General features: G+C 38.9%; 1 protein-coding gene across 8 annotated transcripts in view; it reads left to right on the top strand.

The window, feature by feature from the left end:
• LOC140728471 (cytoplasmic dynein 1 intermediate chain 2-like) overlaps positions 1-12,391 on the top strand; it is a 106,748-nt gene that overhangs the window by 28,740 nt on the left and 65,617 nt on the right. For all 8 annotated transcript variants that reach the window (XM_073047234.1, XM_073047237.1, XM_073047233.1 and 5 more), the window contains exon 3: positions 4,027-4,138. In XM_073047234.1, the coding sequence (XP_072903335.1) occupies positions 4,027-4,138 (112 nt within the window). The remainder of the gene's footprint in view (positions 1-4,026; positions 4,139-12,391) is intronic.

Genomic DNA, 12,391 nt, shown 5'->3' with positions numbered 1-12,391 from the left:
CTTGGCTGCCAGTCAGGTAGTCCATTACCCAGGATACAATGGAAGTGCCAATCTGCATTGAACAGAGCTTCTCCCCCAGCAATGAGGGCTGTATGGTATTGAAGGCACTTGAGAAATCAAAACATATGATACTCACAATGCTGCCCTGCTTATCCAAATAGGAGTAGTCTCTGTTTCACGGGTAGATGACAGCATGGTCGACTCCAGTGTGCTTCTGGTAGGCAAGCTGCAGGGGATTGAGAGATGGTCTGACCAGGGGTCGGAGGTGAGCCAGGACTGGCCTCTCTTTGGTCTTCATGATGTGTGAGTTCAGGACCACTGGACAATAGTCATTTAAGGCTTTCTGTTGGCCATTCTTAGGTACTGGGACCACACATGATGTTTTCCACACAGTCAGGATCCTTTCCAGGCTGAGACTTAGATTGACAATGTGCTGAAGAACATACAACTGCTCAGCACACTCCTTCAGGACTTTGGGGTTCACACTATCTGGTCCCAATTCTTTGCCATGTCTGAGTTTCCCCAGAGCCTTTCTCACCTGCACAGTAGTGAAAGTCAATCCATGATGACTGGGGTGTTGCTGGAAGGTGGGGGCTGGGGGATGATAGCAGTTGGAATGTGGAGGTGTGGATGGTAGGTCCAGGGCAAATAAGGGATGTTGACAGTGGTAGCCTGTGTGGTTCATCCACATGTAGAATTGGAGGAGGGAGGAGAGGAGGCATTGGTACCGAGGGAGTATTGCCTGCTCCCATATTCAGTGTCACCATATACAACCCTTGAGATTCATTTTTTCAAGTCAAGTCACTTTTATTGTCATTTCGACCATAACTGCTGGTACAGTACATAGTAAAAATGAGACAACGCTTTTTCAGGATCATGGTGTTACATGACACAGTACAAAAGCTAGACTGAACTACTTAAAAAAACAACACAGAAAAGAACTACACTAGACTACAGACCTACCCAGGACTGCATAAAGTGCACAAAAGAGTGCAGGCATTACAATAAATAATAAACAAGACAATAGGGCAGTAAGGTGGGCATACTCAATAAGTCTATAGAATAATAACCATAACAGAGTCAATGAAAGACTGCCCAACTAGGGCATTCAACAAGAGTGCTGAAAGCAATAAACTGCAAATACAAAAAGAAGAAAATATAATAATAAATAACTAAGCAATAAACATCGAGAACGTGAGATGAAGAGTCTTTCAAAGTGAGTCCATTGATTGTGGGGACATTTCAATGATGGGGCAAGTGAAGTTGAGTGACATTATCCCCTTTGGTTCAATGATTGAGGGGTAGTAACTGTTCCTGACCCTGGTGGTGTGTGTTCTAAAGCTCCTGTACCACCATCCTTTTAGTCACACACTCAACTGTGAATTGATTCTATAAGTTAAAGACTCACTTTCAAGGGGTCTACTGTGATCAGTTTGGTTTGTTTGTTTATTACACATTTTTTTTGTGCACATTGCTTATTTGTAAGTCTTTGTACATAGTATTTCTTTGTTTTACTGTGAATGCCTACAAGAATATGAATCTCAGTAACATGGTGACACATACATACTTTGAAAATAAATTGACAATACTTTGGACTTTTAGTACATTTATACATTTGTATCAGAGAATAAAATCTTGGGCATGGTGAGAGAACTAATTCAGAGTCATTGGCAAAGACAGACCAAGATTAGCATATGGAAATTAATGGTAATTAGAAAATAGTTCAAAGTACATTTATTATCAAAGAGTGTATACTATATACAACCTTGATATTCATCTCCTTACAGACAGCCACAAAACAAAGCAACCCAGTAGATCCCAATGATAAAGACCATCAAAACACCCAGTGTGTAGAAGAAATAACAAATGGTGCATACAATAAAAGGAAGCAGATAATATTCAGAACTGAAGTTCACTAAAGTGTCCACAGCCATGAAGCCAGCTGCAGCAGATCCAGGAGTCTTTTAGTTGCCGAAGTCTCAGTTCAGCTCAGAGACGATAAACCTCACAGAGCAGGGAGTTGAACACCAGCCCGTCCTTTTCCTCTGGCGCTGATACTCTGACCTTTTCCATCTGGCCCAGCACTTAAATTGGCCAGACAGCACGCTGTTCCTTGCTGTCAGACCCTGCCCTGCCACTTCAATATGCTCTTGGGCCCAGGACCCGCCACCTCAATTCAGCCCATAAATAACCTTTCCAATTTGGCACAGTGCTTAAATTGGTCAAACATTGGCTTGTTCTTCACTGTGGGACCTAGGCCTTGTTGCCTCAATTCTGTCTTGCCTCAGTTCTGTCACTATAATTCGGCTCCAAGTCTGCTCCAGCAATGTTCAAACATCGGCTCATTCTCCACTCTTGTGCCCAGACCCTGCAGCCCCAATTTGGCCTGTACTCGCCATGCCATGCCACGCCACGCCACAACTGTTCTGCACCTTCATGACTTTTGTTCAGACTGCAAAAATGCCAGGTCATGCAGGCAGTTCGAAAGCTCAACTCCGAAGAGGAAGTTACAGGCTATTGCTTGCAGTGAGCATTTTCCAGAAAAAGTATGATTAATAAAGTAGTTGCTAGTTTTGTTTGCTGCCAGCAAGTTGTCACTGAGCTTGACCAGCACCATCTTAAATCACAAGGTGCTGTTTGAGAAAGATGAAACCGCAGGATCAGGTGGTTTAGCTTTCAGGTTTTAGAATGAAGCAGGTGAGAGAAATGTAAACCCTAGTAATATAATTTTGTGAAGTTCTTCTGACTTGGGTACTATTCTTCTATAAGATGATCTGTTCATGTCTGTACTCTAAATAAGAAAAGTAGTGGGATGTACGAGGTGGGTGATGTCCAGAGAATTATAGACGAGTCAGTTTAACATCTGTGTCAGAATTTACAACTCTAGAATCTACAATTAAGGTAGAATGACAAGAATTTTTTTCATCTGGACTGAGAGCCAGGGTAAATTTGTGATGGTATGTTAAGGCTGAGAATTTTCTTGAGGTCAGATAGCAAAATGCCAATTAAAGAACTTCCAGAAAGTCATAATAAAGTTATAATAAAGTTTCTCATGCGGGACTGTTTGCTTAAGTTGAATCTCATTGAGCTGAGGTTGAATTATTGACTTGTGTAGGGAAGGGAATATGAATATTTGGGCAGAGGCACACTTAAGTTGTCAGGATGCATTATGATGTACAGAGTGTATTTAAATATCACTTTTAAATGTACTGATGAAATTAAGTGGCATTGGTATAAAGTAATAACAAGCAAAAAGACAAAAGCAGGCAAATGAAAAGTGATTCACCTTAGACCTAAAAATGAATGAACAATAATGGACTTTCAAAATGATGAAAAGCTGAAGCTAATGAAGGTTGTAAGAAATTTGGGGATTCGGGTAAATAGATTATTAAAATAACAATTGCTGAAAATAATTTTAAAAACTACAGAAAGCTAGCCTGCCTTTTCTAGAAAACTGACTATGAGGAGGTTATAAACAAAGCTTCAAACCACTGTTTGAGCAGATCTATGTCCAACATTTGAATATTGGCTTCTGAGGGAGGTAGTGCGTATTTACCAATATAACACTGAGCTTCAAAGAATAAATTACAAAGAGAGGTTAAAGAAACTTGGGTTGTATTTCCTGAAATTTGATTTGATTGAAGCTGTTAAGATGAAAATCATAATTGGTAAGATAGATAAGCTATTTCCATTGATTGGCAAGTCTTAGAATTGGGGTGGATTGGAGCCAAGCTTCTCAGGGGTGGTTAGTCTGGTAGATATTTGGAACTCTCTACTACAAATAACAATTGAAGATTAATCTGTTGCTGATTTAATAGTTAAATTGTGAGCAACTACCGTCCAAGAATGTATGGAATCAACTGAATTATATTCTATCTTCTTTAAGAAAGACACAAAAAATTAATTAAAAGCAAAAATATTGATAACATGACTTCTAATACAGAATACAGTAATTATAGATCAAAAATAATGTAATCATGTAATCCTATTTGGTGTTTTTTTCTCTAATGTTATATTTTGTTTTAGGCTGATCAGAAGAAGGAATTGCCACAGAATGAAGAAACTGATATTGAGAAGAAACGAAGGGAAGCTGAAGCCTTGCTCCAGAGCATGGGCATTACATCTGAGCCCTCTGTTGGTATGTATGTGGACTTATTTTACGAGGTATGTTTCTGTTAAAAGTATAATTTGAGTCACTGCAGTTTTGTTTTATTTCATTGAGGCTATGCTGAGAGACATGCAGCAGTTGCAACCCATTCTCCACAACACCTCCAGAGCCTGATGGATTGCTTCTACCAGGCCTACAAGGAATTTGGTTGAATTGTCAGCCTGAAAAATACAAATGTCTTGGGACAAGATGTGGAGGCACCACCAGTCATTACCATTGATAACTACAAACTGGATGTTATTCATCCGTTCACATACCTAGGGTCCATCATCAGTGAAACCTTTCCTTGAGCACAGAAATCGACAAGTGCATCAGGAAGGCTGCACCAGCTCTTCCCTGCTTCACCACACAAGCTCTCAAGTCAAAACAAAAATGGTGGTGTACAACACTTGTGTCATTAGCACACTGTTGTACAGCAGCAAGACCTAGACAACATATGCTAAGCAGGAGAAAAGGCTCAGTACCTTCCATTTAAGTGATTTTGTTGCATCTTGGGCATCTTCTGAAAAAAACAGAGTACAGTGCTGAGGTTCTCTTTCATGCCAACCTCCCTAGTGTGTACACCCTGCTCCAGCAGCATAGCCATATCGGGCCATGTCTGCCACATGCAGAATAGCTGCATCCCAAAAGACATCCTCTACGGTAAGCTGGCTTCAGACAAGAGAACCACTGGTCGCCTGCAACCGCACTACAAGGATGTCTGCAAGCAGGACATGAAAGAGTTGGACATAAACATTGAGTTCTGGGAGGAACTTGCAGCTGACTGCGCCAGGTGCACCCTGAAACAACACCTTAAATCAGGCGAGGAAAAATTCCTGAAAGCAACAGAAAACAAATGGACCCACAGAAGTAAACGCTGCATCTTGCAACAGAGACTGCCACTCTCATATTGGTCTCATTAGCCACACCAACAACACAGATAGCTGGACACAACAATCATGGTCGATCTCGACCAACTGAGGGCCACATTGAGGCCAGTTCAAAATGCAAGTTGAATTTGGATTGTAATGGGGATGAAACTATTATTTAAAATACACAAAGGGTATAGCAAGATTTGTTGCATTTCACCGATTCTGCACTTAGGATATGCTTCTTTGCTTGAATTGTTGAAAGATAACAGAAATTATGTTTTAGATCAGCACAGATGAATTTTATGTGTCAGGTTTCTTTGATGTAACTGGCCAACCATGTGAAGTGTTCATTGAAGTGAAAACTTTTCCTTTTTTTCTTTTTATTTTATTCCTTTCTTAAAATTTGCCAATTTTTCAGGCATTGAAATTTCTAAACCCTTTATTTTCTAATAATTCTAGGGTATCAGTAGAGGGCAGTAGAGCATCATTATGTTTATCTTGTCTCAGTACAGAATTTGTTCTGGGGAAAAAAAGTGCTTTTGTGAAGTTCAGCTAGAGAACTTGTAGCAAAAATAGAAAACATTATCTTGTCATATTTCATTTAACTTTATCAAGTAGCAATTTATTGTGAGTTAAACCACAAACTCAGCAATTGTTTGAGTTGATTGTGTTAATTGAGTTTGATAGTGATATAGATTTATTTTTGTATTGGTTGCTACAAAGACATGAAGTGATACATGCTTGTTGCTCATGGTGAGTCAGATTTCATGCTATTTTTAAAGAAAGGTTGTGAACAGTTTGACAGCAAAATATTATGTTTACAATATAGAAGATTTCCAGTGGTCTTAAGGAAGTAGTGATATGTGTTTAAGTAAATCCCTTGTACTGTTCCATCTTTGGCAGATAGTGCACACCTTTTTCAGATTAGTTCTACTTCCATCACCTGCAGTCCGTTGTTGCCTCCATCAATCACCTTCCAGCATCTGTCACTACTTCTACTCTTTTCTCTTCCATCTGCTTATCACCCCTCCTCGCCTGGATCTTGCTCACCCCCTTCCCCTCATTTATTTATACTGGCTATTTCCCCTCTATCTTTCAGTTCAATTGAAGAGTCCTCCTGAAACATTGTTGTTCATTTAACCATACCCTCCCCGCCCAACCCCTGATATATGAGTTACAGAGTTCCTTCAGCAGTTTGGGTTTTTTTTGCTCTTTTTCTACTTGCTTTTCAATTTCAGATGAGTGATTGGTCTCTTGATTATGGATAAGATGGAAATCAGATTCAAACTGCAAAATTTGCAGGCTGTAGCCAACTGTGTGGTTTTCTTCTTGTTCTTATGTCACAACTTCCATAATAATCCATTCATTCATTTCTTAGCAATCCTTTTTCTTTATATTGATACCTTTATCAAATATCATTTTTATTTTTGAATCTTGCCCCTTTTCTCTACACTCCACTGTATTTCTGTATCAATTTAACTTTTCCATTTATACTCCCCTGCTTCTCAATTACTCTATTGGCAATTCTGTCCTAAAAATTGCCCCGAACCTCTATCTCAACTTTTCCATCTATTTGTTAACTCTCCATTCACTTATTATTCCACTCATTAGTCTTTTCACTTAACTCACTGTTCTTTTCTCTGCTTTGTCCATGCTTTTAACAGGATATGTTATTGCTTGAACAAAGCCATCTCATCTATGTCCTCTACATGTACAGTTCCCTGCTCTCATCCTCTATGTTCTTTGCTCCTCACACTTGCATTCCTTGTTATTTTTAAACTTGCCCCAGCACACTTCATATTCTCTGCAGCATGCTGTACTGTGGTCATTCCAATTGATAACATGCTGCACCTTCATTGAAAAGTAATGTGCAGGGGAGATTAGTCAGGAAGGCAAACAGTATACTAGTCTTTGTAACAAGAGTATTTGAGTGCAATAGCAAATACATCTTAGTCCAATTATTTAGGTCACTAGTAATACCTAGAATGTGTTCAAGATTGGTCTTAAAGATGTAGGGAGTATAATGAAAATTCAGTAGATTAATTCCTGGTAAGAGGAGAGATTAAGCAGACTAAGTATATACCCTAGAAGAATGTCAATTATATTTGCAAGATTCTGATGGAACGTTGACATTTTAGAAACATAGAAAACCTATAGTGCAATACAGGCCCTTTGGCCCACAATGCTGTGCTGAACATGTACTTTCTTTAGAAATTACCTAGGGTTACCCATAGCCCTCTATTTTTCTAAGCTCCATTTTAGATATAGAGGTACATTTTTTCCTTCTATTAATATGCCTAGAATTTGGAGTTCATAACCTTAAGACAAGGGGTCAGTCAATCAAGATTGAGTTGTAAAGAAATTTCTTCACCAGAGGGTAGTAGGTCTTTGGAGGTTCAGTCACCAAATAAATTTAAGACAGTGATTTGATCATTTTTTACATATTAAGGGAATAAGGGGATATGGGGTTAGCTATATTACAGTTCAGTAGTTGTGCAAACACGAGGGGCTGAACGACTTGCATTTGCTTCCATTTCTTATTTTCATATGACCTTGTGTTCTTTCTCAGCATGAGAAATGTTGTGGCTCCTATCAAAATACCCTTTCTCCTTGTCAAACTCTACTACAGTGCCATTAACAAAGCTAACTAACCAGGAGTAAGCTGAAAATCATTAAATGGTGCACATAATGCTAGAGTGTTTAACAGGTTGCTTGTTCCCAGCTTTATCTTTAGGAAGATTTGAAGAAAATTAGCAAACACTTTTGAGGAAATTGAACACAGTGACCTTAAGACTTATTAGAAAGTAAAATTAGCAGGTCAGGGGAGCTAAAATGGAGCAGGAGCAGCACAATATGAGACAATTGATTGATGATACTGAAACAAAGAGCTACTTTTATAAATTAACTTTAATGTAAGAAAATGTCCTAGGGTAGTTTACATTGGGTTTGGACAAAATTGATACCAAGCCAGAGAAACATATTAGAATGGTTGGTCAAAATTATAATCAGAGACATGGAGGTTAAAAGAAGGAAAAATCTGTAAAGGCACAATGAGGTTATAAGAGGGAATTTAAGTGCATTGTGTCTATACTGCTGAAAGCACAATTGTGAGCTGAAGGGAATATTGATAGTGTGGGAAAAACAAAGAGTTCTTGAGGTTACAGGGCTGAAGGCGGGAAATGTGAGCTGAGGCCTTCAGAAGGTTTGAATGAGTGAATGAAAATTAAAAATGTAAGATATTGGTGAACTTGGAGCTAGTTTGGGCCAGTGGGCATGAATGTATTTATGAGATGGAAACAGTGCAGGTTAGAAGTGTGAACAGTAAAATTTTCATCTGGAACTTAGAGATTGAAAGATGGAAGTATAAATAGGAGAGCATTGGCATAACTGATACTGGAGATCACAAAATCATGGATAGGTTTCAGCAGTGGTTATATACTCCTAATAGCAAAACTATATGGTTATAAGTTCTGCTGATGGTCATAGAGGGCTTTTGAAATTGCAAGTAGTTTTAAGAGAATGACAAAGAAAGAGAACAATATGCAAAGTGAAGAGTGTGTGAGATTTAGGCTGAAGTATGTGTTTTAGCTCACCTTACATTTAATTGGAGGAATTTAAGGTTTTATCCAAAGGTGAATGTGAAATAAATGTGTAAATAACTTGCTGTGGAAGGATTCAGAGCTGATAATGAGATAGATCATGATATCTTCTTGTTAACATCTGTAGTCTTATTATATGTGTATCTATGAAGTTGTTGAACAGCAGTGAGCAGATAAGAGGAGAAAGGACAGTGATCCATCTTATTATCAGCTCTTAATCCTTCCACCGTGAGTTATTAACACATTTATTTCACATTCACTTTTGGATAAACGGGTGCAATCATGTCAGTGTCCAAGAAAAATAGGGTGAGCTGCCCCAACGACTGTTTCCAGTGGCACTCACATCTACTGTGATGAAGTGCTTTGATGGGTTTGTCATGCGGACCAACTGCAATTTGCCTATTGCCACAATAGGTCTAGAGTGGGTGCACTCTCTCTGGCCCATACTTGGCCTTGGTTCACCTGGACAACAGTAATAGCTACATCAGGCAGCTGTTTATTGACTATAGCTTCACGTTCAACACCATCAGTTCAACACCCAGTTCTAATCAACAAGCTCCAAAACTTGGGCCTTTATCTCCTTCTGCAACTGGATCCTTGACTTCCTCACCAGGAGATCAGTCTGTGCAGATCAGAAATAATATCTCCTCCTTACTGACAAGCAACACTGGCACACCTCAGCGATGTGTGCTTAGGCCACTGCTCTACTCTACACCCACGATTATGTAGCTAGGCACAGCTCGAATGCCATCTATAAATTTGTTGAGGACACACTATTTTTAGCAGAATTTTATTTGGTGATGAGGAGGCATACAGGAGCAAGCTAGATAGTTGTAAGCTTAGCCAGCTCCATCATGGGCACTAGCCTCCCTAGTATGGAGTGCACCTTCAAAACGCTATGCCTCAAAAAGATGAATTTTTTTTTAAGTACAGTTGCAAGATATCTGTTTGACTATGTGGAAACCTGCCGTTCACCCTATTAAGTAAATGCAAGACAAATCCAATTTAGCCAACAACTGCCCAATCAGGTACCTATATCAGGAAAATGATGGAAAATGTCCATATAGTTCTGTCCAGTGGCACAGTCTTGGTTAGCCTGATCACCATTTCTGTATCTGGGATTTATCTCCAGAATCTGAATTCCAAGGAGGGACGATTGCCCTTGACGTCAAAGTAGCATTTTACTGAGTATAGCTCAGTGAGGCATGAAACCATAAGACACAGAAGCAAAATTAAGTCATTGGGACTGAGTCTGCTCTGTCACTCAATCATAGCTGATTTTTTAAACCTCATTCTCCAGCCTTCTTGCTGTAACCCTTAACCCCCTTACCAATCAGGAACTCATCAATATTTGTCTTAAATGTACTCAGTGCTACTTGATCTCCTAAGCCCTCTGTAGCTATAAATTCCACAGATTCACCATTCTCCAACTGAAGAAATTCAGCCTCATTTTAGTTTAAAAAGGATATCCCATTATTATGAGGCTTTGCCTTTGGATCTGTGACAACTATACTATTGGAAACATCCTCTCAGCATCTATTCTATCCAGGCCTTTCAGTATCTAGTAGGTTTCAATGAAAGTTACACCACTCCCATCTTTCTGAACTCAATCCTGTACAAGCCAAAGCCACCTATTGATCCTTGTGCATTAAGCCCTGGTAGAACTAAATGTCAAAGGGAAATCACTCAAACAGTTGGAATTGAATCTTGCACAGAAAGAATCTTGCAAAGGAAGATGGATGTTTAAAAAAGAACAGGAAGTGCAGGAAACACTCGCTAGGTTAGGCAACATCTGTGAGAGGGTGGGAGAGCGAGCAAACTGATTCAAATTGCTAAAAGAGTGTAGTGGCGCATGTGGAAGTCAGTTATTTCAGCCCTAGGATATATCTACTTGATTTTTTTTAATACAGTGTTTGAATTTGAATTATTTCTCGTTGCTTCATTAATAACCTTAGTCATAACATTTGAATTGGAATGTCCACTAATAATTGCAGAATGTTCAGTTCTATTACCATCTCCTCAGCAAATGTGGTATTCCACAACTGCCTGCAACAAGGTGTAAATGATATTCAGGCACAGGCTGATAAGTGGCGATTAACATTTGGTAAGCAGAAGTGCCATGCAGTGACCATTTCCAATTGAATTGTGTTTAGCCACTTTCCCACCTTTGATATTTCATGGCGCGTTGCCAAGTGGTTAAGGCGTTCGTCTAGTTATCTGAAGGTCACTAGTTCGAGCCTTGCGTGTGTGTCCTTCAGCAAGGCACTGAATCACACATTGCTCTGCAATGACACCGGTGCCAAGCTGTATGGGTCCTAATGCCTTTCCCTTGGACAACATTGGTGGCGTGGAGAGGGGAGACTTGCAGCTTGGGCAACTGCGGATCTTCCATAAAAAAAAACCTTGCCCAGGCTTGCGCCCTGAAAACTTTCCAAGGTACAAATCCATGGTCTATTGAGACTAACGGAGGCCTACATTATCACTAATGGAACCCTCACTACTAACATCTTGGCTAAAAATTCAACTAGATCAATCACAGAAACACTGTGACCAAAGATGCAGGCTGAAAACTATGCCAGTAACTCACCTGCTAATACTCTGGTGTCATTTCACCATTTACAAAGGATATCAGAAATGTTTTAGAATAGTTTAAACTTGTCGGGATGAGTGTAGATTCAGCAATACTCAGTGATAAACTTGATATTGTTTAGGATAAAGCAGCCAGTTTTGCACCCCGCCACCATCCTAAATATTTATTCCCATCGCTGGCATACCTTGTCTGTAGTACATAACATCATTTCATCTTCACTTTCCAAGCCCACAATTTCTATTTCCAAGAAAGAATACCACTACTTGCAGGTTCCCTTCTAAATTACACATCCTGCTAACTTGCAAGTATCGTATATCATGATTTTTTTAAATATACTGCTGTGCTAAAATTCTGCAATTCCTATAGGAATACCGTAAGCAGAAAAAACTGTTCATTCAAGATAATGGCTCACCACCAATTTTTTAAAAATCCCCATAAAATCCTTTACTGTTGGACTTGCTTCTCTTTTCATCCAGTTTACCATGAGCAAAGACATGAGCCCTAATTATATCAGAGTCATAGCAAAATAATTTGTCTGGCATGTATAAATTTTTAGCTGAAAATTCTGTGGAGAATTGTCAGCTAACAGCCAGGGATATGTCAGCTCGTCTATAATCTGCGCGTGTGTCATGGAAGTTGGGTGAGCTGAAAATCAGACCATACTTCATCTGATTTCCCATTCTGGAAAGTTCCTCACCTGAGGGACCGATGCATTTAGTTTTTTATTTTATAGTGTTTTAATGTATTTCAAAATAAATTTATTTTTAATATCTTTCTGATAAAATATTTCCATCTATAACAAGTGTTTTGAGTATGTGACACACAATTCAAGCACATGAGTTCATTGGTGTAACTTTACGTAAGATATTCATTTGGCAAGAAAATATAATGAAAAAGTTAAATTCTTGTATGATCTGGAAGCCTACTAATTGCATGTAATTTGTATATAATTTTTGTATATGTCATCACTTTCTATATTAATATGTTATTCATGATGATGAAGATAGGATTTTCTGTGAGTTGTTCTATTTTACACATTTTACATTTATTCACCAATCTGTAAGCAAAACCTTTTGTCACCTTTGTAATACCTGTTTTTGAATTCACCTGAGTGGCAAAAGCATGTTAACAGAACAAAACAAACTTTATCCCTTTTCTCTGACTGCATTTGAAGCATTTGGTT

Source organism: Hemitrygon akajei, chromosome 5, assembly GCF_048418815.1.
Source record: "Hemitrygon akajei chromosome 5, sHemAka1.3, whole genome shotgun sequence".
Taxonomy (NCBI): Eukaryota; Metazoa; Chordata; class Chondrichthyes; order Myliobatiformes; family Dasyatidae; genus Hemitrygon; species Hemitrygon akajei.
This window is presented reverse-complemented; position numbering and strand designations above follow the sequence as displayed.